This window comes from Pararge aegeria, chromosome 27, assembly GCF_905163445.1.
Source record: "Pararge aegeria chromosome 27, ilParAegt1.1, whole genome shotgun sequence".
NCBI classification, from domain to species: Eukaryota; Metazoa; Arthropoda; class Insecta; order Lepidoptera; family Nymphalidae; genus Pararge; species Pararge aegeria.
The window spans coordinates 5,499,971-5,527,901 of NC_053206.1; the positions used below are offsets into that span (position 1 = coordinate 5,499,971).

The 27,931-nt window shown below is 40.9% G+C and overlaps 1 protein-coding gene and 2 non-coding genes across 5 annotated transcripts in view; 1 reads left to right on the forward strand and 2 right to left on the reverse strand.

Annotated features, from left to right (window-relative positions):
* Positions 1 to 9,838: 9,838 nt before the first annotated feature.
* The window catches only part of LOC120635619 (oxysterol-binding protein-related protein 8), a 65,473-nt gene continuing 47,380 nt past the window's right edge, over positions 9,839 to 27,931 (forward strand). For all 3 annotated transcript variants that reach the window (XM_039906643.1, XM_039906644.1, XM_039906645.1), the window contains exons 1-4: positions 9,839 to 10,271; positions 14,512 to 14,575; positions 17,305 to 17,414; positions 19,620 to 19,793. In XM_039906643.1, coding sequence (XP_039762577.1) covers positions 10,161 to 10,271; positions 14,512 to 14,575; positions 17,305 to 17,414; positions 19,620 to 19,793 — 459 coding nt within the window. In that variant the 5' untranslated portion in view covers positions 9,839 to 10,160. The remainder of the gene's footprint in view (positions 10,272 to 14,511; positions 14,576 to 17,304; positions 17,415 to 19,619; positions 19,794 to 27,931) is intronic.
* Trnan-guu lies at positions 16,533 to 16,606 on the reverse strand. Its single transcript has one exon. It is a non-coding gene; the product is annotated as a tRNA-Asn (tRNA).
* On the reverse strand, positions 17,889 to 17,960 carry Trnac-gca. Its single transcript has one exon. It is a non-coding gene; the product is annotated as a tRNA-Cys (tRNA).

The following is a 27,931-nucleotide window of genomic DNA, read 5'->3' on the forward strand; positions in this document are numbered from 1 at the left end:
TGAGTATAAAAAATAATAGGTTTTTTCATTTTATTTCATTTTTGAGACTTCCACATCCAACAACAACAAATTTTCAATGCATAGATCTTACGTGGAAATTCTCACATGCTATTTTTTAAATTTGACGGCTGATTGTCGCAGTTTGCAGCGAACCTTCAGAATCCAAGGCCGTGGGTTCGATTCTCACCACCGGAAAATGTTTGTATGATGAACAAGAATCTTTTTCATGTTTAAATTTCTTATTCATGTTTATCTGTATATTATAAGTATTTATGTAAATTTTTCATCAGTCATCATCATCTTAGTACCCATAATACTTACACAAGCTACTTTGGGGTCTTTGGGGTCAGATGGCGTGATGTATTGTGTATTGTGCATTTTCGCAGTATATTTATTTATTTATAAATTAGTATTTATTATTACTAGTAAAAATTCATTTGTATACAAATGCTTAGTTGAAATCTTTCTATAATAATAAGAATTACTATTTTTTACATTTTAATATTAAAAAAAAAGATTTCGACTTCTTTTTTCCAGCTAGGCTGAGATTTATATTGAGTATTATTATTCAGAAACAATAATTTATAGCTTTTATTTAAGTTTTTTTCCACTTTCCTTTTATTTTGTATAAATTTTAAAAATAGAAAAATTAAAATATGTTAAAACAAAAATAAACTACTAGTTACTCAGCTATTTACAACAAATATAAGCCATCTAAGTTACTTGTATCGATATTTCATGATAAGATTTCATGATGATTAATTTTATCGATATCGACATTTCCTTATTCACAAGTCACAACACATGACGTATTCACGCATGTCGCACGTCAAAGAAAAGGATTTTTGTGCCTTGAAGCATAAAATTATAAAACATTTTGTTTCGAAACTCATTAATACGTTTAAAGTGCCGAATGTAGGACAATAAACTGTGCTCGCTGACCGTGTATGAGTGTTTTTGTTGTTTTGATGTGAAACCCGTATTGAGTGTAAACTTTGAACTAAAAATTGGCTATTAAATTAATAAATCTTCTTATTCGGTAATTGTTTGTGCTTGTGGGTGTACTACGCCGCGCGTTTCCTGTGTTAATAAATATCCTTATTTTAATTTCGTATTTTCACTAGATTGACCTTTTGTAAGTTACTCAACGGATTTAGCAATGTTCGCCGGATTCACTCTTTACCTGTTTAAAAAACATATTTGATGAACGATTCTTCACCAAATATTGGCTGTGAGCATCCTGGTAAGTATATTAAATATAAAACTATACATATTTACAAAGTAACTCTTGACGTAAAGTTTTTTTCGTATATCGCGCAAGGTTCTTTTTAAATGTCGATCCATAGTCAAAGTGTTTATTTTTAATCCAATTAAGCGAAGGTATTAGGGTATTAGGTCACAGGTATTAAGGAGGTTTGTATGCACTATAGTTAATACAAGATTCCAATAAGAAGTTATAACATAAAAATATAGATAATATTATGTTATTTCTTGGCTTTTTTTTAAAGAAATATATAGACAGACTACCTTAGTCTGTTATAAAAATCCAATCTGTAGGCATAGTTATTTGCTACTGTTCTACAACATTGTAGACTGATACTAAATATCTTAAACAAAATTCCACACCCTATTTAATTAAAAGTTAAAAAGTACATAAATATTTGAATATATGACTATCAATTACTATGAAAAATAAAACACACTAAAACTGTTTTCTTTTGTTCATTCATCAATTATTAAGTTAATAGTTAATACTATTCTATTGTTTTTTAAAAACAATTATAATCAATATGAGAGAGACATGACCTACCACACTAGTATATTGGAGAGAAACAAGTCTTCCACACTTTTATATCAGGGAGACATATTGGACAGAAGCAGGCGTTACTTTGCGGAATTCCTTGATATATTATGAAAATTAAGCTTCATTTGCTATACTCCGCGAAAAGCAGGAGAATCTGTATTGTGTAATTTACTTCAATCTTTATACTCCACACCAAACAGATCTTAGGTCAAGTCAAAGTCAGCATTGACTGATGATGCTCCAGTTTTGGAGCAAAACATGCTTAGAGGGTAAATTGCCAAAGATCTGTTTGGTGTGGAGTATAAAGATTGAAGAAATTATAAATTACACTCTACATATTGTATTATATGAATTAGTACAGTACAATCTCACTAATCCGGCACTTCGATAGATCGGCATGTCCAATAATCCGGCACCCTCCGCCCACGCATCACTCACCCCTCTATACCTGTGTGCTTGGTCGCTGCGTCGTCGACTAGCAGTCTAACCTCAGTCAGACCTCAATTAAGGAATATTTCAAAACTAGTTAATTACATATCTACCTACATGTTAATTTAATACATTATATACATTTATTATCTGTATGAAATGCTTTATTTTATTTATTACCTATGATTTTTTCAGTATAATCCAGTAATCCGAACATTCCAATAATCCGGCACCCTCCGGTTTTTAATAGTGCCGGATTAGTGAGATTGTACCGATATTTATTTTTTATATTAATTATCAATAGTATTTTTGTATTTGTGTAGTCTGGTTTATGTATTAGTATGTAGATATTCGTATGTATGTATTAAATAGTGTACCCAACCTATTCGTTTTCTTTTTAGTTTTCCTAATCCTAAGGTTGCCTAGCAGAGATCGCTACTTAGCGGTAAGGTCGCCTTTTGTATCCTGCTTCATTCTTCATGTGTTTGTTCTTTTTTTTTGTCTCGTTTTTCTGAGTGGTGTACAAATAAAGAGTATAAATAAAAAATAAATATTCTCCTGCTTTTTGCGGAGTATAGCAAGATAAGCTTAATTTTTATACTATATCAGAGAGACATAGAACTACCTCACAATACATTAAATAAAGAAGGATATACTTATCTTACTATTATTGTAGTGAAAAATAGACACATATAGAGACATATAGATCTACCACTCTTTTAAATATCACAAATACCTCTACCAAACTAGTATATTAGAAAGAATCATTGACCAACGTCACTATAATATATTAGGGATACATACACCTACCACAATATTATAATAGTGGGCCATTAAACAACCACACCAGTATATTATTGAGAGACATAGACAGCAGCGACGGCTGCTTTCTGAGTCCAAGGCTGTGGGTTCCATTCCAAAACTGGAAACTTTTTGATAAATATGAATGTTTTTCAGTGTCTGGGTGTTTACCTGTATAATATAAGTATTTATACAATAGATTATGCATAAAAATATTCACAGTCCTGTTTGTATCCATAACACAAGCTACACTTTCTTTCGGGCTAGATAGCTATGTGTGTATTTTTGTTGTATATTTATTTATTATTAATTATATATGTTTTACACTTTCCAAATGGACATAGATTTAAGAATCAGGGATTTAGAGTTTAGAAACATTGCACTAATTGCTTGGTAAACATAAACAATTAGCTCAGGTTTGCTACAGAATTAGGAAATAAAGGAGATGTTATTTTGCTAATAGGTCAACAGGAATGAAAAAGAAAACAAAAAATATTACTTTAAAAGTCATATTGCTGTGTTAAAGTAGTTGTTTGTTATATTGAGTACATATGAATATATGTCTGTTGATTGCCCCTGTGGTCAAATAGTTACCATGTTAAACTGCATATAATTACTACAGAATAATTGGGTTTGATTACTGGGATGTGCCAAAAATCTCAAGGTACTTCGTTTTCATAATTTTGTTTGCATATTTTTGCTATTTAAATATTATTCTCGGAAGGAAAGATACTTGGCAAGAGACAGGTTGCTAAAGAGGTTAAGAAAGAGGTTTCTAAACTAACACTTAATAATGATTCATTGTAAAGTCAACATCTCTTAAAGACGCTCCAGTGTCTGAGTGAAATTTGTGTGGACATCACATTGTTTGCTGAGTATAAAGTTTGAGAAAATTATAAATTACGACAGCAGGAGAATCTGTAATTCTCCTGCTTTTTGCGGAGTATAGCAAATCAAGCTTCATTTTCATGGAATTCCACAAAGGGCACCTGCTTCTATCCAATATTTAGAATTGTGTGCCAAAGGGGCAGTATTTGTTACATCCAAATACCGCACCTTGTATTGATAAAAAACAAAATTAACATCAACAAAGTGTGCCTTGCTACTCATAAATAAAACATTTGCAAAAAAAATAGCTATTCAATTCAAATGAAGTATGACCCAACCTGTTTAAGGTTATCTGTGTTTTTTAAAACGATACATAGGATTTAATTTGACTCAAAATTGAGTATCAATTATTCCAATATACTAGATTGTAGATAATTTAAGGTGCAAGAGATAACTGGGTTCACCAACTTAAACCTATAGCTACAAGAGTTTCAGATTTAAATTAGGACCTATTGATCTGCATTCAAATATGATATACTAGCTGTAGCCTGCGACTTTGTCTGCATTTGATTTTGTTTTTAAAGTATTCAGTATCGCTTACCCTTAATGAGGGGTAGCTGCTGTCTGCTGATGAGTTCTATCCTCTGTCTCAAACCATATCTAGATAGATGTAGATCTACACAAAGTTCGGGCAAATATAAACACATGTATTATAACCTCTATAGTACAAAAATAATTATTTAAATTGGTTATAATTTGTCAGAGTTATGGTGTAAAATCGTCAAACACTCATCCCCGCTCCCAAAGGAACAGAGCTTAATGTCGGGATAAAAAGTATCTTATATTACTTGTAACACTTCCAAGAATATGTGTACAAAGTTTCATGAGGATCGGTTAAGTAGTTTTTGCGTAAAAGCGTAACAAACTTACATTGTTATAATATTAAAGTAGGGTAGGGATATATAGTGGTTATCGGTATGTGGTAGGTATAGGGTGGTTATAATATATATACTCAAGTTAACCTTCTTTATAGTTTAGAGCTGTTATACTAATTTCTTGAATCATAACCAAATGTTTTTGTACTCTTTAGGTTAATTAACCCAAATAAGCCCATTTATAGGTCAGTGTCAAATTATTATCATACAAATTTTGGTGGATTGCTAATCGCTTTGGAATAGGGTTGCCAACTGTTGTTCAAAATAGAGTATTTTCTTGTGCTAATCACTTTAGAATAGGGTTGCCAACTGTTGTTCAAAATAGAGTATTTTCTTGTGCTAATCACTTTAGAATAGGGTTGCCAACTGTTGTCTAAAATAGAGTATTTTCTTATGCTAATAACTTTGAAATAGGGTTGGCGATTGTGTTCTAAAATTGAGTATTTTTTGAGCTCATGACTTTGGAATAGGTTTGCCAAACCATTGACAAGAATAGAGTATTTTGATGGACAAACTTAACTGATAGTACTTACAGTAACTTAACTTAACAAGTAATCGTAATATTGACATTTTTAACAAGAGGATAAATGTTTTTAAAAATAAAATTATTAAGCACTATTCCACATAATCTTTAGGGAAATAATATAAATATTATTTTTTAAGTGTTTCTTTTTTGTTTCAACTTTTATTTTATATTAACTTTTTGTTTAATTTAATTACAAGTTGTATTTTTGATTGGCAAAGGGCCGTGGCTAAAAAGATCAAACACGTGCCGCTAAGCGATTTAGCATTCGGGTGCGATGTCGCGTAGAAACCGATTAGGGATATGACTAACCTACTGCCTAACAGGTTAGCCCGCTACTATCTTAAACTGCGTCACTACTTACCACCAGGTGAGATGGTAGTCAAGGGCTAACTTGTAGTGGGATGAAAAAAAAAGTAAAATTTTTGACGTCCTTTCTGGCGCAACGCTGTTAATTTAACAAGTAGGTCCCGGAATGGGAAACCACCCAACCCGTTTTCGGAAGAAACCCAAATATTGAAAAATCTCACGTGAGATCGTGGATAGGGGAGGGGGTTGAATAAAATCTTACGACATCTCACCAGTAGGAGGAGCAGTGGCGTGCACTTCATACATGCACAAAAGCACTGCATACCCTAACATTTTCATATAACTGGCAACGGAGGAGGATTTTGCCATTTTATGCCATTTTACTTACTTATACTTACTTATACTTACTCTGCTACAAATTCCTTTGCAAGCCAATGTGGAGGATGAAGGAGGGTAGGGGAGGGAGGGACAGTAAATTAAAAAAAAGACCTCGCGTAATTTAAGGATGCCTTACTCCGCTACCATCTCAGACTGCATCATCACCTTACTCACCAGGTGAGATTGCAGTCAAGGGCTAATATGTAGTGGAATAATAAAGAAATTAGTTCTCGTTGATATGTAACCGTACCAGATGGAAAAAGGTGTTTTTGTTTGATGACCATACATTGTTATCTAGTTTGTAAACTTCATGATTGATGGGCAGGATTTTCCATAGGAGAAAATAAAGAGGAATTCTTAGCGCACGGTTGTGCGAATGGCAATGTTTTAATAAACAGAGTGGAATACAAACTTCTTTTATATATAAAAGAGAAAGTGTATGGGTATGTTCCGTATAGGCTCCGAAACGGCTGGACCGATTTCAATTAAACTTTCAGGGAATCTCAGGATTGACCTGGCGAGTAACCCTGTTAAGTTTGGTGACGATCGGAGCACTCCTATTTTTGAACTGTCAAACTGTCAAATACAGCATTTATTTACTATGATGATATTCTATTGTTGCGTGTACATGGGTGTAGATAATGATCTTCACCCGCCCGAGAAGAGAATAGAAGATAATGAATACGGAGAGAAATAAATGTTTTAATATATTATAAGACTTAAATTAAAAATTTAATGATGTAAGTTTATTGTTTAAATAAAATAAAGCAAAATCTAGCCCTGGGTACGCTAGTATAATAATAACTATACAAAACACATCGCTATCTAGCCCTAAAGTAAGGATAGCTTGTGCTATGGGTAATAAGATAGCTGATGAATATTTCTACGAATATCTTTATATATATATTTCTTGTGTGCGTGTGTATGTCCCTGAACTCCTCCTAAACGGCTGGACCGATTTGAATGAATATTTTGGTATGCGTTTGGGTGGCATTCTTGATGGTTTAGATTCACACATCAGCCCGACAGATAGCGCTGCAGTCGGAATCTAAGTTATTTTTCTATACTGCAACTAAACGGATGGTTTATTTAGGTACGAGTTTGGATAGCCCATCTATCATAAAAGGCCATAAAGTATATATCATCACGCTAAGACTAATAGAAGCATAGCACCAATGAAGAATATTTCAAAATCGGTTTTTTTTTTACCTTTGAGAGCTTACGCTATGAGCGCTGCGTAAAGTTGTTCCCTTTTCTAGAAATAAGTTCTAAAAAGGCCTGGGACAGCGCATGTCTAGCTTTTATGGTTGACTTTTCAAGGACGAAGTCGCGAGGGACCTCTAGTATAATATAAATAAATACTTATAACACACAGACACTGAAAAACATTCATGTTAATCACACAAGCATTTTCCAGTTGTGGGAATCGAACCCACAGACTCATGACTCAGAAAGCAGGGTCACTGCCCAGTGCGCCAATCTGCCATCCAGAGCCAGAGTCAAAAAGCTTTAAAAAATAAATAAAATAAGTACATAATATACTAGCTTTTGACCGCGACTCTGTCGGCGTTTGTTTTTGAAGCAAATTTTTCAACTTGAGCATTCATGTAAAAAAAAATCGGGTGTAGTTTTTAAAAACTAGATTTTGCCCGCGACTCCGTCGGCGTTTGTTTTTGAAGCAAATTTTCAACTTGAGCATTCATGTAAAAAAAATTCGGGTGTAGTTTTTAAAAACTAGATTTTGCCCGCGACTCCGTCGGCGTTTGTTTTTGAAGCAAATTTTCAACTTGAGCATTCATGTAAAAAAAAATCGGGTGTAGTTTTTAAAAAAGAACATTTTAATTATTTTTATAGGAACTAGCTTTTGCCCGCAACTCCGTCGGCGTTTGTTTTTGAAGCAAATTTTCAACTTGAACATTCGTGTTTAAAACAAATCAGGTGAAGTTTTTAAAAAAGAACATTTTAATTAATTTTATAGGAACTAGCTTTTGCCCGCGACTCCGTCGGCGTTTGTTTTTGGAGCAAATTTTCAACTTGAACATTCATGTTAAAAAAATCGGGTGTAGTTTTGAAAAAATAACTTTTTAATGAATTTTATAGGTAAAATTTTGTTGCTTTGGGTAACTATTGCAATTTTCTAAAGGATTTCTTATTCTTTTTTTTGATAAAACTATAGTCGATGTTACTTCGTGATAGTTTAGCTTTATTTTGGTAAAGAAAAAGTTAAAATCGGTGCAGTACTTTCTGAGCATATAGGGTGCAAACAAACAAACAAAAAGATGTTGCCTCCGGAATTGCCGAGAGCGGATTGTGTGTACCGCACAGCAGTGGGCTGGTAATGGGTTGAAAGTGACTAAAATATTTCTCGTCTTTAGTTTGATTACATTCCTTAATTTCAATGGTGCTATATATATTATCTTAATATATATAAATCTCCTGTCACGATGTTTGTCCGCGATGGACTCCTAAACTACTTAACCGATTTTAAATTTAATTGGCACACCGTGAGCAGTCTGCTCCAACTTAAGAGATAGGATAGCTTAGATCTTTAATTATAGTCGCAATTTTATTTTATTGCAAATTATTTGTCTATAATTAATTGACAGTCACATGTTATGTATATATATACTACTATACTCATTTAAGGCTTAGCGATACTCAATACTTTAAAAACAAAATCTAACGCAGACGAAGTCGCGGGCAACAGCTAGTAATATATATAAATCTCCTGTCACGATGTTTGTCCGCGATGGACTCCTAAACTACTGGACCGATTTAAAATTAAATTGGCACACCGTGAGCAGTCTGGTCCAACTTAAGAGATAGGATAGCTTAGATCTTTAATTATAGTCGCAATTTTATTTTATTGCAAATTATTTGTCTATAATTAATTGACAGTCACATGTTATATGTATATACAACTATACTCATTTAAGGCTTAGCGATACTGAATACTTTAAAAACAAAATCTAACGCAGACGAAGACGGGCAACAGCTAGTATATTATATATATCTTAAAAGTAATTTTTTAAATTTTCAGGTGACGCCGTACCCATTCCTTTCCCCCGAAACCTTTACCACATTCCAAAAAAGAAAGCTACTACTTACTACCACACTGCCGGTTTAACAGCTAAGATGCATCATAATTAAAATAATATTTTGTAAATAATATTTAAAAAAAAAAAAGAAAACCTCATGTACGAACACCCCCTTATTCCACTATGCCATTCCAGATCGAAATCTGTAAATTAAACGTGTAAAAAAAATTATAATTCTCTTTCTGTAAAAAAAAAAAACCCAGTGTCTTATACGTGATAATAAATATATAAATAATCTAGTAATAATTCTGTAAATACACTGCTTTTGTAGGCACTTATTGAAATAATATAAGAATTATATAAAATATATTTCCTATTATAAATGAAATAAAAAAAAATACGCACCCTACTACAATACAAATACGCTACAAAAACTAAATTGCAATATTTGATAATTATTATATAATAAAATCATATTTTCTATTAAAAATAAAAGTGCACCTCCCTAAAAGCAATAATATTACTAAATATTGAATTTATATTTAAATAAATAAATATTTTTCAAATTCTAGATAAAAAAATAATTAAATATTGAAGCTGGTACCGCTTATGTAAATTATTTACTTTGTAAAAAAAAATAAAACACTTCCTACTTTAAAACGAAAATAAATAATAAAAGGTGTAATATCTTTGCTATATTATATTTTTGCAATATTTAATTTATATATTATTATTATTAATACCATACTCAATAAATATTTATTAAATTAAACGAAGTTTTAATAAACAAAAAAACTTATTTTGATGTATTGTAACATTAACCAAGTTATCAAAATAACTGATGAATTGTATCTTGAAATACAATCAAATTAAAGTACAACATCAACTTAAATTGTTTAATTCATTTAACCAAAATAACTGGTATCTAAAGTAGCGTTACAAAAGTTATCGTATCACAATAACTTATGTATTGTACCGTTAACAAATTTATTGTAACACACTAACGTGTGTATTGCATAGTTAACGGGAGTTATTGTATCACACCAACATTTATGTTCTCTTCGTTCAATGGAGTTATTGTAGGTTTTGAACAATGATCTGACAAACAAATCAGTATGAGTTCCTCTCCAGCGATCGAGGCCTCCACCCCTACCGCTACCCCCTCCTCCCCCGCGCTGCGAGCTCCGGACTATCAATTCCACACGTCTACCCCCAATTATTTGAAGGTAAGATTTCAATTTATTTATATTTTCACTGTCATCATCGCTAACACTGTTTGGCTTATTTTAAAATCCCACAGCTGGGCACAGCGCTTCCTCTTCGCTGGGTGAGATATCACTGCCATGTTAAAGATGTTATGAAGGTTTTTCTATTCCATTTATAGTTGGCCATTCTCACGTAGTAAATAGTAGCTTAAGGGCAAAATTAAAATAAAAATCTCATTAATTAAAATAAAATGGAGATAATTTGTAAGTTATAATTAAACTACATCTAATTATGCCGTGAAAATTAATAGGCTTCTATTCCTCAAAATACTGAAGCCTATAAAAAAACCAACTCGATAAGTGAAGTATTTCGCTCGTTATCGTGACCACGAGATACGGGATCCGCACATACAGACACACGGAGGTCATAGACAGAGCAATTTTTTAAGTAGTTTAAATAATAAAAAGAGATTTAAAAATATCAGGAGTGTTAAAAATAGTGTTTTACTAATATTCACTTATAAAAGCAATAAAGAATAAAAAAAGTGACATTAAATTGCCGAATTGTTTGGTGTGGATTATAATGATTGAAGAAATTATAAATTACACCATACACAGTCTCCTGCTTTTCGCGGACTAAAACTGGAGCACTAATAGACAGTTAGTTATCGGAAAACCAAGTTTCACTCAACATTAAAATTTGAGATTTTAGTACAATTGAATCAATTAAATCACCGGAATGAGCCCGCAGACTTTGACAATTGAAAGTGTACACTGTCAAACCTTATAGCTAACTACAGGGTGTCGTTTTTATGTGACGGTGGGCGCGTCGTAAAAATTTACTCTCATAATTATTCCCTAACGCGCCAAAACTATAACTTCAAAAAATAGGTAGATCTGTATAATTTTTATTTATTTATCATCCCATTTGTTTTTAATATTTTTTTTACGTTCTTTTTTTAAATAATCAATCAACCAATAGCGGATCGGAAGCGTTTTATCAATCGCTTATAAAATTACAAATATTTACTAAAATTGTTTACTTTATGATCCAGTGCGATTTACGTTATCTATCGTTATTTTTATCACTCACATTCATATTGTATATATATATTACGCGTTGATAAATACCAACATTTAGTGTAAAGCGAAACTGATAAAGTTATCAGCTTAGCTAAAACGAAATTATGTCAGTTTTTTTACTCGGAAACCTCGTCGCGGCCATTGAGTTTTATAGAGTTGCAAGCTATCTGTATTAATTCTCGTACTAATTTTACAATCAATTACTGTTAACTGGTGCTTCCCATTGAATATAACAAATGTAGTTTTTATGGGTTTACTTAAACGAGTAGATAAAACTTTTGAGTCTGTTTCGAGTGTTTACTAGACTTATGTACGACAATATTTTATGATATCTATATTTATAATAAAACTAGCTGTTGCCCGCGACTTCGTCTGCGTTTGATTTTGTTTTAAAAGCATTCAGTATCGCTAAGCCTTAAATTAGTATAGTAGTATTATATATATATAACATGTGACTGTCAATTAATTATAGACAAATAATTTGCAATAAAATAAAATTGCGTCTATAATTAAAGACCTAAGCTATCCTATCTCTTAAGTTGGACCAGACTGCTCACGGTGTGCCAATTTAATTTAAAATCGGTTAAGTAGTTTAGGAGTCCATCGCGGACAAACATCGTGACAAGAGATTTATATATATTAAGATTGTAACTGGAAGATTTCTGTACATTTAATATATTTTGAAAATTTTGACCGAGGGATGCTTTATAATCGATACTGAGTCCAAAACATATTTTTATTTACTACTGAACGGATTTAAATAAAATTTGGTATATTGGTAGCTGATATCCGGGTCAAGATATTGGATATCTTTTATCTCCCGATAAAAAGAAGTTTCCTCCGTGAAACGGGATGAAAATTTTTATCAATTTTACTTCATAGCTCTAGCTCCGTTAAATTTGAAACGATTTTAATAATTTTTATTTTTTTATTTTAAAGTGTATACTATTAAAAATGTAGTGTCTAATTTTAATGAAGATCTGATAAATATTGTCGGAGATAAAGGACATAACTCTTCACAAATAACAGCAAGTAGCGAGGCATATGGGACAACGATCGAATACATGCGTACCATACTACTTAATATTAATAATGCGAAAGTTTGTGAGAGTGGATGTATCGATGTATGTTTGTAACAACTGAAATAATGATAACTTACTAACTCAGTATACCACGTAAAATGATGATGATGATGATGATGATGATGATGTCCTCCATGACGTATCCGTCAACGGCGACACCTTGGCTTTATCGTCTCGAGTGTGCACGGATATGACTAGCGTAGCCAAATTTAGTTTTGAAGATTCGATTGCACGACCCGCAGTAAAATAATAGTAGGTACCAGTGGCGTGCACTGGGTTTTTTACCAGGGTATGCATTCAACAGGAGAATTGCATAAAATGGCAAAAATCCTCCTCTTATACGGGCAATATTTCAATTTTAGGGTATGCAGTGCTTTTGTGCATGTATGAAGTGCACGCCACTGGTAGGTACGTAGCTAGCAACGATGATTGTGTTACTAGCATCGCATCATTTCTAGCTTCTCGATTGACTCATACGCGGACGAAGTCGCGAGGGTCCGCTAGTAGTGTAATATAGTTTCGTTGTAAAATAAAAATTTAAAATATTAAATATCTACACACGTATTCTCTATATAAATATAACTCAATGAATGCGTCCGTGTTTGTTATCACGTAGGTAAAGTTTTTGGATCCTTTTCAGTAAACAGCTCCCTTCAAAAACAACTCCTGATTGGCGCAGTGTTACTGAGTCCCAAGGCCGTGGGTTCTATTCCCACAACTGGAAAATGTTTGTGTTATGAACATTAATGTTTTTCAGTGTCTTAGTGTTTATATGTATTTATTTAAATCCCTACTAATATTATAAATGTCAATGTAAGTTTGTTTGTTACGCTTATATATACTTATATAGATATGGGTTCACTTTAATTTTGTTATTTTTAACAAGCAACCACTGCGTTCGACTAGTTTTTATTTATTTATTTATCTTATCTTATCTTATCTTATATCTTTAATCGAGCAATTCTTGTATATATATAATTGGAATCTCGGAATCGGCTCAAATGATTTTCATGTAATTTTTAGAAAATGTCATTTTATTTGTGTTTTCCGGTAATAACCGATTTGGTGCAAACGAAGTTGCACGGGTTCAGTTAAAACACCATTATAATGTCTTATCAAAATCATATCAACCCATTACCGGCCCACTACAGAGCACGGGCCTCCGCCCACAGTGAGAAGCACGTAGGTTGTAGTCCACCACGCTGGCCCAGTGCGGAGTGGTGGACACACGCCTTTGAGAACATTACGGTGAACTCTCAGGCATGCATGTTTCTTCGCGATGTTTTCCTACATCGTTGAAGAAAGTTATATTTAATTGCTTAAATTACTGACGGCCGCAGGCGCAGTGGGCAGCGACCTCGCTTTCTGAGTCCAAGGCTGTGGGTTCGATTCCCACAACTGGAAAATCTTTGTGTGACGAACATGAATGTTCTTCAGTATCTGGGTGTTTATATGTATATTATAAGAATTTGTGTATATTATTCATTCAATACAGCGCTCACCGCTCAGTGGCGTGCATACAGGGTATGCACAGGGTATGCAGATGATATAAAATAACGATGAAAAATACAGATGAAGAAAATTTCCAGTACGAGTTATAAAAACTTGAGGGTAGGCTTTTTATAGCTCTTACAATGCCTATCCTTAAGTTTTTTATAACTAGTACTGGATAATTACTTCATTTTATATCATCTGTATACCCTGTGCATACCCTCTATGCACGCAACTGTCACCGCTGTGCCATAGAGCTCATCAAAAGTTATAATAAGTAAATAAATAATAAATAATCAATAAATATACTACAACAATACACATATCGCCATCTAGCCCCAAAGTAAGCGTAGCTTGTTATGGGTACTAAGATGACTGATGTATATTTTTTGGTAAATAATATACATAAATACTTATAATATACAGATAAACACCCAGACACTAAAAAACATTCATGTTCATCACACAAACGTTTTCCCGTTGTGGGAATCGAACCCACGGCCTTGGACTCAGAAAGCAGGGTCGCTGCCCACTGCGCCAATCGACCGAAAAGTGTCTGCTTGTTTGGTAAAAGTTTTGACTTTGACTTTGACTTATGATTACAGAAGCAACACCAGCCGCTGAGCGTTGTACTGACTGCCACTGCACCGTCCACGCCTCCTATATACGGTAAGAAAATTATCATCATCGACGATTAGCAAACCGCAAAGCCCCTCTAACACGGGATGGCGGGTTTTAACTATTATTATCCAATGTTAGTTATGCTAACCGGTGGCCACCGGTCGGATAAACCTACTGTTTGATTTGCTCTTTAAGGCATTGTAAAGGCAGAGTCACCAGCACAGTATCGATCTTGGGCCACTTACAAATATTTCTGTGTTTCGACAAATGTGATAACATTGACGCAATGAGCAAGTAACCCGCTCAAGTTACTCGCTCGAGTTGCTTGCCTAGTCACTAGCGCGAGTTACTTGCTCAAGTTACTGGTTCAAGTTACTTGCATGAGTTACTAGAGCGAGCTACTCGCTCATGTCACTAGCGCGAGTTGCTTGCCAGAGTCACTAGCCACGAGTAGCTTGCGCCAGTGACTAGGGCAATTAACTCAAGCGAGTAACTTGAGCAAGTAACTCGGGCGAGTAACTTAAGCAAGTAACTTGAGCGAATAACTTGCGGAAGTAACGCGTGCTAGTTAGTCACTAGCGCGAGTTACTTGCTCAAGTTGCTGATTCGAGTTACTCGCTCAAGTTACTGGTGCAAGTGACTAGGGCGAGTTATTTGCTCAAGTTACTGGTTCAAGTTACTCGCTCGAGTTACTTGCCCGAGTCACAGGCGTGAGTAACTTGCTCAAGTTACTCGCTCAAGTTACTCGCTCAAGGTACTTGCCCTAGTCACTGGCGTGAGTAACATGCTCTAGATACTTGCTCAAATTGCTGGTGCAAGTAACTCGCTTGAGTTACTTGTCCTAGTAACTTGATTAAGTTACTTGCACGAGCTAGCGAGCGAGTAACTTGAGCAAATAGCGCGAGCAAGTAACTTGAAGTCGAGCCGATCGGACTACCACCGCTTCCTATATTACTGTGGACTGTAATAATGTTTAATGATTTCTAATTTTTAAAACTAAAATAGTTTGTTATGAAACTTATAGTTTTGTGTAACGAATAATTGCGTGATATATGAATTGCAAATAACTTCATAGGGAGACTTCGGCCGTAGCTAGATACCACACTACCGGCAAAGACGTGCTGCTAAGCTAGTAAGCGTTCCGGTACGATGTCGCGTTGAAACCGATTAGGGGTACGGTTTAAATATGACTGCCTTACTTCTTAACAGGTTAGCTCGCTACCATCTCAGACTGCATCATCACTTACCACCAATTTGCAGACAAGAGCTAACTGGTAGCGTCATAAAAAAAATTTAAGACACTTTCGCATTTATAACATTAGTACGGTTTTTCATTAATAAAGTCCGAGACAACAAGTTTCGAATAAAATGTAGATAAAATATCAAAGGAAGAAAAGTTTATGAGTAAATACTTTAACGTCAGAATAAAATTTAACTTATGTACATCGGTTTAGCGCTTTAATTCGTGTAAACTTCACAGCTGCCGGTTCGCAATACAAAAATCAGTATTACAATTTTCGACTCTAATATCAGCACAAATAGGTATATTTTACTTCACGTTGGAGTCTTTCGATATCTAAAAAGGACTTCCCGATTGCCAGCATGCCTTGATTTGTTGGCTACTGCACACGATGTATCCGACTTATTAGACCTAATTTAACTGTAAATAAAATGACAAGAAGAAATTCATATCCCCAATGAATATTTTGCTCGCTTTTATTTTTTTTTATAATAGCATTGTTATCAAAATGGCAACTTTATAAACTAATGTTAACCGACACGATTGATTAGATATACCTAGTTGTTAAACCTATTTGAAAAAAAAACCGAAATACTCTCGTAGCTACTTCATAAACAAAAGGTAACCCAAAACGGTAGATCCGATGTAGTTCTTGTTAAACAGATTTGAATTTTTTATACAGTTTCACAAACATTTTTGAATAAAAAGACAACTAATGAAATTTTTTGAAAAAAATTACAAAATAATTAAAAAAAAAAAAGGATTCGCCCCCGGGTGGGCTTGAACCACCAACCTTTCGGTTAACAGCCGAACGCGCTAACCAATTGCGCCACGGAGGCTATGAGAAGGCACGCGAAAATGGGGCACCTACTTTACGATACATAAAAGTGTAGATAATAATAAAAATGCGCAGTCATTCTTCTAGTTTCTCTAATTGTAGGCATAATGCCTAATGCGGCAAAGAATCGCTGAATTATTGTTTTTATCTTATATCATACGATTCATGTATAAAGGAAAACGTATTTTTATTTATATTCTTAGTGAGATTTGTACTTATTTATTTTCATAACTCTAATTTACCTATGACGCCACGACCGCGGCCATGACACCCGGCGAGCATTTCCGCGGGAAATATATTTTGAAATATATAATTTGCAATTAATATCAACGAAATATTTTTTTGATATTGTAGACACCAAATTAATAAAAATATATATATTTGTCTTATAATTTTTGAATTTTCTCTGGTCTGGTCCGGTGGGAGGCTTTGGTCGTGGCTAGATACCACCCTAGCCCGTCCCGTCTAGTCCCGGAGCGATGTCGCGTAGGAACCGATTAGGGGTTTGACTACCATACTCCCTAACCGGTTAGCCCGCTACCATCTTAGACTGCATCATCACTTTACAATCAGGTGAGATCGCAGTCGGGGGCTAACTTGTCGAGGAATAAAAAAAAAATTATTGATGTTAAAATACTTTAGTAGTACGATATAAATTGAACAAATTAGATAATTATTTGTTCCATGTTTTTTTTTCAGGAGAGCCAACCCTAACGCCCCCGCCAAGGTCCCCAGGCGCACCCCTAGTGACTCCTGCCTCCGGGGACGTAAGAGTTCACGGACCCCCGGACGGGACATCGTCAGACAAGGTATTATATATACCGTATATTATAAGTATTTATGTATATTATTCATAATAATATTCATCAGTCATCTTAGTACCCATAACACAAGCTACGCTTACTTTGGGGCTAGGTGGCGATGTGTGTATTGCCTTAGTATGTATGTATGTATATCATCATAACTTTGTCGACCCTGTTTTCTGAGTCCAAAGCCGTGGGTTCGATTCCCACAACTGGAAAACGTTTGTGTGGCTGGGCTATAACCCCTTCCAACTTAGGATTAGGAAAACTGAAACAGTATCAGTAAAGGACAAGTTATCAAAAATTTTATGCCATCAAAATAACGGTTACTATACAAAATTATTATTGTCACACAACACGCGCGACTTGTTTATTTAGATTTCGTACTATGGAGGTTTTTATTTTCAGAAAAAAAGGTTCGAATAATAATTTTTTTAATTAATTTGTGTAGTGTGAAATTAAAAAAAAAAAAGGGATTATAGGGGACACCCGGGTTTGAACCGGGGACCTCTCGATCTGCAGTCGAATGCTCTACCACTGAGCTATATCCCCGCTAGTTAGAGTCTTAAATTTTCCCAACAGTTGATTAAAGTCGATTAAGTATATAATAGACAACGAACTAAAATTTTTGTAAATTCAGTTCCTTGGCAGTGCATTGATTTAATACTGGCTGACCCGCCAAACTTCGTTTGCACCGAATCGGTTATTACCGGTTTTAATTTAAAAAAAAACCCAAGAACCCAATGCCAAATTGTACGCGTTGTTTTGTTATACTTTTTTTTTTATGTACTTTTTGTGGTGTGCCACAAAAGTATTTTCATTCATTCATTCATTCAACCTAATTGCAGCGCCACCTACCGGGTCTAGTTTTATTTCCAAACTATAAATTACGCGGCCGGGCGCGGCCTCCAGCGGCATTTTTCTTACTTTTTCTTAAATATAGTTCAACGGGTACATACCACGATAATATTTTTGGATTTGTCGATATTTCGACCCAGTTGCATGGATTAAATCCAATTATCGACAGATCCAAAAATATTATCGTGGAATGTACCCGTTGAACTATATTTAAGAAACGTTGATTAACCACTTCTATACCCGTCGTGAGTTCTAAACGGTAGGACCAATTTAAATAATTTGAAAAGGAATTTGCAGATACATATCAATCTTAATTATAAAACTTATATATTTATTTGGATAAGAATTAATAAATAAATAAATAAATAAATATACTACGACAATACACACATCGCCATCTAGCCCCAATTTAAGCGTTACTTGTGTTATGGGTACTAAGATGACTGATGAATATTTTTTTATATACATAAATACTTAGAATATACGTATAAACACCCAGACACTGAAAAACATTCATGCTCATAACACAAACATTCTCCAGTAGTGGGAATCGAACCCACGGCCTTGGACTCAGAAAGCAGGGTCGCTGCAAACTGCGCCAATCGGCCGTCAAATTAATATCATGTTATAAAAGGTCACCATCTTTCGATTCGCACTTTATGCAATTGTTAAGACAATTATTCATTGTAAAGTCAACATCTCCTGAGGATGCTCCGGTTTCGGAGCGAAACGTGCGTAGAGGGTACATTGCCGAAGATCTGTTTGGTATGGAGTATAAGGATTGAAGAAATTATAAATTACACCATACAGATTCTCCTGCTGTTCGCGGAGTATAGCAAATAAATAAATATAAATAAATATACTAAGACAATACACACATCGCCACCTAGCCCCAAAGTAAGCGTAGCTTGTGTTATGGGTACTAAAATAACTGATGAATATTTTTTTATGAATAATACATATACATAAACACCCAGATACTGAAAAACATTTATGCTCATAACACAAACATTCTCCAGTAGTGGGAATCGAACCCACGGCCTTGGGCTCAGAAAGCAGGGTCGCTGCCCTCTGCCGTCCGTCATGTCGGCAGTTATGTAAAACTAATCTGCTAATAAACGATTTGAATCTAATTTGAATATAAAACTACGCCATTGCTTTTATGCGTAATAGTGCTGTTTGTATCCCTTGAAAAGCTAATAGATAAATAAATAAATAAATAAATAAATAAATAAATAAATAAATAAATAAATAAATAAATAAATAAATAAATAAAATCATTTGCACACCCTGTGCATACCCTTAATGCTCGCAACTGTCTTGTGATTGATAGTTTGTAACGTTCGCCCGCAGTCGTCGGAAACAGCGGTGGGCGGTATATCGCGAACTCCGAGCGCGGCGCTCTCCCGCAAAGAGAGCTACAAGGCTCAGCGGCAACACTACCGTAAGGAGAAGAAACGTGCCGCGTCCGCTTTGCTGCACTCCATTGAGGACCCCTCCGTCGTGGTGCTTGCCGACTGGCTCAAGGTATGTTGACACTACGTCGCGATGCTTGCTCCAGGTATGTTGACACTACGTCGCGGTGCTTGCTTCAGGTATGTTGACACTACGTCGCGGTGCTTGCTCCAGGTATGTTGACACTACGTCGCGGTGCTTGCTCCAGGTATGTTGACACTACGTCGCGATGCTTGCTTCAGGTATGTTGACACTACGTCGCGGTGCTTGCTCCAGGTATGTTGACACTACGTCGCGGTGCTTGCTCCAGGTATGTTGACACTACGTCGCGGTGCTTGCTCCAGGTATGTTGACACTACGTCGTGGTGCTTGCTCCAGGTATGTTGACACTACGTCGCGATTCTTGCTCCAGGTATGTTGACACTACGTCGCGGTGCTTGCTCCAGGTATGTTGACACTACGTCGCGGTGCTTGCTCCAGGTATGTTGACACTACGTCGCGGTGCTTGCTCCAGGTATGTTGACACTACGTCGCGGTGCTTGCTCCAGGTATGTTGACACTACGTCGTGGTGCTTGCTCCAGGTATGTTGACACTACGTCGCGATTCTTGCTCCAGGTATGTTGACACTACGTCGCGGTGCTTGCTCCAGGTATGTTGACACTACGTCGCGGTGCTTGCTCCAGGTATGTTGACACTACGTCGCGGTGCTTGCTCCAGGTATGTTGACACTATGTCGCGGTGCTTGCTCCAGGTATGTTGACACTCCGTCGTGCTGGCCGACGGAGTGTCAACTTACTTAAGTTTTCTTTTTTTTTTAATATATAGACAAGTGCTTGACTGCAATCACACCTGATGGTAAGTGATGATGCAGCCTAAGATGAAGCGCGCTTGCCTAGAAGATGCCTATTCACTCTTGATTTGAAGGCACCCAGATTATAGGTATCGGGGAAGACGGAAGATGGGAGGGCATTCCAGGCCTTTGCGGTGCGGATCAGAAAGGAAGAAGCAAAACGCTTCGTACGTGTTGATGGTATTTCAATAACGTAACGGTGCAGATTCTTTCGGTACCTCGCAGTTCGATGGTAGAAAGGAGATGGTTTGACCAAATCGAATAGCTTAGCTAGCTAGCGAAGTTTAAACAATATATTAAAACACATTGAGCAAATCGTGGTTACTACACGATAGATGAATTCCTTAACGACAAGGCTGCTTGGAAGCAGGCCAATCCGCTCTCATCTCTCACAAAACAGAACAATTCTAAAGATTGTTAAACTTACAAATGATGTTGGAAAAGAGCAATCTGCTGAGTTTCTTGCCGGCTCTTCGAAGTGGAATCTGCCTTCCGAACCGGTGGTAAAGTCACTACAAATAGACTGACTTGACGTTTCAAAAGTGCTTATTAATTGTTTCAAACTACTTGAAATAAATGAATTTAGAATTTTATATTAACACTAACTCTTGCTGGAATGGTGCTGAGAATGCTGGCTGAACGACAAACATAACAAATATGTTACTTTCTATTAGAGACGCTTACTTACGCCTTATGCCATTATTAGCGCTGTGTTCATCACCATGATCATATAAAACCATTACCGGCCCACCACAGGGCGCTGAGCCCTACTTTCTGAGGGGAGGTCAAGCGGTCCTGATTCCCTCCTTTTTAGCGTGGTAGCTCTGGCACTCGGTTGGGGCGGTTGGTAGACGCCTGGGAAGTATACAGCGGGTTCCCCGGATTTTTACTAAAGTCAACGAAAGGGACCAGACATGTCGTGGTGGTTTTAGGTATGTTGAAACTACGTCGCGATGCTTGCTCCAGGTATGTTGAAACTACGTCGCGATGCTTGCTCCAGGTATGTTGACACGGTAGTAGTAGTTGTAGTTGGGATTGTTATTGCTGTTGTTTTTGTTATTGTTATTGTAGTTTTAACAGGGATAGGGGGATTGTCAAAGGGCCCCTTTTAAGGGCCACAGGTTGTAATTTCTTATCTTGTTTTGTTGACTGTTGGCTGTTGTTATTGTTTTCTCACTTGTTGTTGCTAATTGTTAAGTTTGGCTGTCTCTGACTGTTGGCCTGTCTGGCTTTACAGACAGGTGGACCGTCGGAGATGGCGGATGAATTGTCATCGGGGAGGGATGGCGTTCCAGGACCGCAGACGCGTTCGCGCCGGAGCAATAAGGCGGTTGCAGTAAGGGGCGGAGCTCCGGCCCGTACCCCTGTTGTTGCGAGGTACTCGCGCCGGGATGATTCCGTTTCGACGAGCTCCCGGAACTCGTCGATGTCGCGGTGCTCGACGCCGGTATCAAGGGGGAACTATGGCGTGAGAAGCGCTATGACTGAACTCAGGGTGGCGGCTGAGGAACAAAAGGAGGCTGCCTTCAATCGGTTCCTTCAGGGCCGCATAGTAGGACAGGAGGCTCGAACCGCAGTTCTGGATGCGGAGGAGGAACCGGCGAGCGAAGAGTCTTGCCGGGAGGACCCCACCAAGCTCGGTGTGCAAGAGCTGCGTGCCTGGGCCGGAAGGAGCACGGCGTCCCTCATTCAGATGGCTGGTAAGTCCAGTAATCTGAAAGGGACGTACGTTAAAAAATTCAAGGAGGCTGCCTCGGAGCTGCAAGTCATAGTGGAGGCCCTCAGCTCACGGACTGAGGCTGAAGAAACCCGCCGCTTGCGGGCAGACAACGCCCGCCTCCGCTCTGAGCTTGACCTGATAAGGACGGAGCAGAAGGCGTATCGGCGGGACTTCGCGGAGATGTAGACCGCGATGGCCAAAGAGGCGGCAAGGGAAACCAAGAGGGCGGCGACGAGAGGGGCAGGAGCGTCTGTGCCACCTGCAACGGCCTTTGATGCAGACGTCTTGGAGGAGCTGAAAGCCTCCATAGTGGCCTCAGTCGGGACGATGCTAGACGCCCGCTTCGCGGGAATCGAGGAGCGTCTCCTTCCAGAAAAGGTGACACGCCCACCGCTCTCCTCAGATAGAAGAGGGCCGCCACCACCGCGCTCCGCTGGGACCTCACAGGCGGCTCCGGCTTGATCGGGTGGCCTCAGAACGAGCGTGGCTCCAGCGACTCCTGGGGAGCCTCCAGCGCGGGCAGGCCCAAGCCGGACAGCACCCGAGGCTGAAACTTGGTCGGAAGTGGTGGGCCGAAAGACCAGGGGCAAAAATGCCCCAGGCGCCAATCCCGCGACGTCAACATCGAGGCCCCCGCCCACAGCGGCCCCTAAGTGGAAGCCCAGTCTGACTCCCCCTAAGACGGCCGCCGTTATTATAACTTTGGCTCCCGAGGCGGTCAGTAGAGGTGTGACCTACGCTCAGGTCTTAGAGCAGGCTGAGCAAAGGGTTAACTTGGGCGAGATTGAAATAGGCGCGGGGATGCGGATTCGCCGCTCTGCGACAGGGGCTAGGCTCTTGGAGCTACCAAAGGAGAACACCCAGGATCAGGCGGAGTTATTGGCAGATCACCTTCGCAAAGCGTTGGAGGGGGTAGCGGAGGTTGTTCGCCCTACAAAAACGGCGACCCTTCGCGTCACCGGGTTAGATGACTCCGCAACTGCGGTAAAGGTGGCGGCGGCTGTAGCACGCGTAGGAGGCTGCTCTATTGTTGCGGTCAGGGCGACTCTGGTGCAGAGGAGCCCCGTGGGCATGGGGTCGTCCACCGTTTACTGCCCGGTGGATGCGGGCAAATAGGTTTGCGAAGCCGGGCGTCTGTTGGTGGGCTGGAGCTCCGTCAGAGTCCAGGCCCTGGAGCAGCGCCCTCTTCGCTGCTACACCTGTAGCTTAAGAATGGGACACACGGTAGCCTTGTGTACCTCTGAAACCGACCGGAGCAAGATGTGCTACCGGTGCGGAGAAGAGGGACACAGGCACTCAGGGTGCGAGAGGCCCATACGCTGCGCCGTCTGCGCGGACGCCTCTCAGCCGTCGGGGCATATCATGGGGGGGAAGAACTGCCACCCTCGTGTGAAAGGCAGACCCGACCCTCGCCACGTGATGGTTATAGCCCAGCGCACGAAGACACTGATATGCCGCCCGAATGAACGAACGACATATCAGCGTACTCCAGGCGAATTTGAACCACTGTGCGGGGGCCCAGGACCTTTTACTGCAGTCCGCCGCGGGATGGTCTGTCGATTTGGTGGTAGCCTGTGAGCCATACTATGTCCCCACTCAGGAACGCTGGGTTGGAGACATGTGTGGCTCGGTTGGCATTGTCGCAGCGAACGGCGCCGGCCCTCCCCTCTCACCTCTCGAAAGGGGTCCCGGGTTTGTGGTTGCGGGATGGGGACAGTACACCATTGTCGGCCTGTACTTTTCCCCTAACCGCACGCTGGCAGAATTTGAGGATTTCCTCGACTCTGTTAGCGAAGCCGTCCGCCGGCACAATGGAGGGCGTACTCTGGTTCTTGGAGACTTCAATGCCAAGAGCCAGGCGTGGGGGAGTCCCACCTCGGACGGCAGAGGCAGGGCTGTGCTGGTGTGGGCTGTGCACCTCGGGCTCTCCCTACTCAATAGGGGGACAGTCCACACCTGCGTCCGCGCGCAGGGTGGTTCCATCGTGGACCTGTCGTTTGCCTCCCCCTCGGGTTGCCGACAGAGTCGCCAACTGGAGGGTAGAGGATGGGGTGGAGACCCTATCGGACCACAACTATGTCCGATTTGAGGTCTCTACATCCCCGGTGGTCGCGATGGCACCTCCCCAGGGTCCAAATCGCCTCCCACGTTGGTGCCTCACCCAAATGGACCGGGAGCTGGTCAAAGAGGCCTCCATTATTGTACGGTGGGCCTCTTCCGGAGATGAGAGGGACACCAGTGTGGGAGAACGGGCGGAACAGCTGCGCGTGGACCTCAGTGAGGTCTGCGACTCTGCAATGCCGAGGGCGCGTGGATGGCGCCGCCGTAAACGGGTGTACTGGTGGTCGGACGAGATCGCGGTCCTACGTATCGCCAGTCACCGAGCCCGCAGGGACTATGTCCGGTGTCGTAGGCGGAACGGACTGGACGTAGTTCTGGAGGAGCAACTGCGGGAGGTTTACGGCCAGGCCCAGAGGGCTCTTCAGCTGGCCATAAGCAGCGCCAAGGAGCGTGCCCGGGAGGAACTGCTGGAGGGCCTGAGTAGGGACCCCTGGGGACGCCCTTATCGCGTGGCGAGAAGGAAGCTCCGTAACCAGGGACCCCCAGTAACCCAGACCCTCCAGCCGGAGCTCTTGCGGAGCGTCGTCGAGGGACTCTTCCCGGACTCCCAGGGACATGTCCCTCCAACGATGTCCTCCCCGGTACCCCAGGCTGGAAGGGGCTCCACCCCCCTGGCTGATAGCGGTTCTGTTCCGCTGATCACCGGGGAGGAGATGGACGTAGCCCTTGGCCGCCTCCGGTCCAAGAAGACGGCACCTGGACCGGACGGTATCCCGGGTCGGGTCATATTCATGACCAGGGAGTATTTTGAGGCAAGACTCCGGGGGCTGTTCAACCAGTGTCTACTGGCTGGACAGTTCCCCAAGTCTTGGAAGGAGGGACTGCTGTGCCTTATCCGCAAAGCAGGGCGACCGCTGGACGCTCCGTCGGCGTACAGACCGATAGTCTTGCTCAACGAGGTCGGGAAGGTCTTTGAGGAGATCCTTGCAGACCGACTCGTTGGGCATCTGGAAACTGTCGGTCCAGGGCTGTCGGCGGAGCAGTACGGCTTTAGGGCGGGTCGCTCGACCATTGACGCCCTAGAATCGTTGAAGGCCCTGACGGATGAGGCAGTTGCCGGGGGGGGACGTCATTCTCGCCGTCTCCTTGGACGTCACGAATGCCTTCAACAGCCTCCCCTTTGAGACTCTTCTAGAGGCACTTCGGTACCATGAAGTGCCTCCGTATCTCAGGAGGCTGTTGGAGTCATACCTCCAGGATAGGTGGATATCTTGGACGGGGAGTGACGGGCAACGAGACCGGCGGAAGGGGCTCAATGGGGTCCCGCAGGGATCGGTTCTCGGGCCGGTGTTGTGGAACGTCGGCTTCGATTGGCTCCTGCGGGCCCCCATGCTGCCTGGGACGAGGGTGTTATGTTATGCGGATGACACCCTGGTCACGGCACGCGGGAGCACCTTCGCGGAGGCGTCCCGCCTGGCCACGGTCAGCACGTCCCTCGTGGCAAGGAGGGTCCAGGCCTTGGGTCTGAGGGTTTCCGTCCCTAAGACCGAAGCCCTACTCTTCCATGGCCCACACAGAGGTCCACCACGAGGTGCCCACATCACCGTCCAGGGTGTTCAGGTGGAAATAAAGGCCCAGATGAAGTATCTGGGCCTCACCCTGGACGGACGGTGGAGTTTTAAAGGGCACTTCGAGCTGCTTGCGCCCAGACTCGTCGGAACGGCAGCCGCTCTAGGAAGGCTTTTGCACAACATCGGGGGGCCGGACTCGGCCTGCAGACGCCTGTATGCGGGTATCGTCAGGAGTATGGCGCTGTACGGGGCTCCAATATGGGTGCACGCACTGTCTCCGCGGAACATTACGCTTCTGCGGCGACCACAACGCGTAATCGCGGTGCGTGCAATACGGGGTTACCGTACGGTGTCTTGGACGGCATCTACACTCCTCGCTGGCGACCCGCCGTGGGACCTGCAGGCTGAGGTGCTTGCACAGGTGCACCGCTACCGGTCAAGCTTGAGGACTCGAGGGGAAACACCAGGACTCGAGGAGATTGGGAGACTCCGTACCCTCGGAAAGGAGGAGGAGAGAGGGAGGGAGATGGAGAGAAGACCTCGAGTCCCCGGTGGCAGGCATCTGGACGGTGGAGGGCATCCGGCCCCACCTAGAGCGGTGGCTGAAGCGGCGCCATGGCGCGCTGACATATCGCCTCGTGCAGGTGCTTACCGGACACGGCTGCTTCGGTAAGTACTTGCACGGGATCGCGAGGAGGGAGGCCTCGCCGATCTGCCATGATTGTGGCGCGCCTGAAGACACGGCGCTCCACACTTTGGCATTATGCGCGTCATGGGCGCCGCAAAGACACGCGATGGTGTCACTCCTGGACGGTGACCTCTCGCTGCCGAGTGTTATCAATCTGATGCTCGGCAGTGAGGAGGGATGGTCTACTGTCGCCTCCTTCTGCGAAGCCGTAATGGGCTTGAAGGAGGCCTCGGAGAGGGAGAGAGAGCAGGCGGCTGATGCTCTTCCCCTCCGAAGAAGGAGAATTGGTGGCAGGAGGCGCAGATATGCGCACCTTATGCCACCTCCGTAGACACCATTGCGTGCCTCCGGCGAGTGCGCCGGGGCGTCAAAGTTGTATGCGACCGCGATCCTTTGACGCTCCAACTTGGGCGCGGGCGGCTCCGCTGGGTTTTAGTGGGTATTCTGGCTGATATTCATCGGCCAGCGAGTCCCACATACCCTGCTGGAGGCTGCACAGTTCTGGCTGCGCAGCCTCCAAAAGGGATGCCTAAACGCATTTCCCAACGTCAAAAAAAAAAAAAAAAAAACTCACGTCACGATACTTGCGCCAGGTATGTTGACACTACGTCACGGTGCTTGTTTTAGGTAAGTTGATACTACGTCGCGATGCTTGCTCCAGGTATGTTGACACTACGTCGCGGTGATTGCTCCAGGTATGATGACACTACGTGGCGGTGCTTGCTCCAGGTATGTTGAAACTACGTCGCGATGCTTGCTCCAGGTATGTTGACACTACGTCACGGTGCTTTCTTTAGGAATGTTGACACTACGTCATGGTGCTTGTTTTAGGTAAGTTGATACTACGTCGCGATGCTTGCTCCAGGTATGTTGACACTACGTCACGGTGTTTGCTTTAGATATGTTGACACTACGTCGCGGTGATTGCTCCAGGTATGATGACACTACGTGGCGGTGCTTGCTCCAGGTATGTTGAAACTACGTCGCGATGCTTGCTCCAGGTATGTTGACACTACGTCACGGTGCTTGCTTTAGGTATGTTGACACTACGTCGCGGTGATTGCTCCAGGTATGATGACACTACGTCACGGTGCTTGCTTTAGGTATGTTGACACTACGTCGCGGTGATTGCTCCAGGTATGTTGAAACTACGTCGCGATGCTTGCTCCAGGTATGTTGACACTACGTCAAGGTGATTGCTCCAGGTATGATGACACTACGTCACGGTGCTTGGTTTAGGTATGTTGACACTCCGTCACGGTGTTTGCTCCAAGTATGTTGACACTCCTTCGCGTTGCTTGCTCCAAGTATGTTGACAC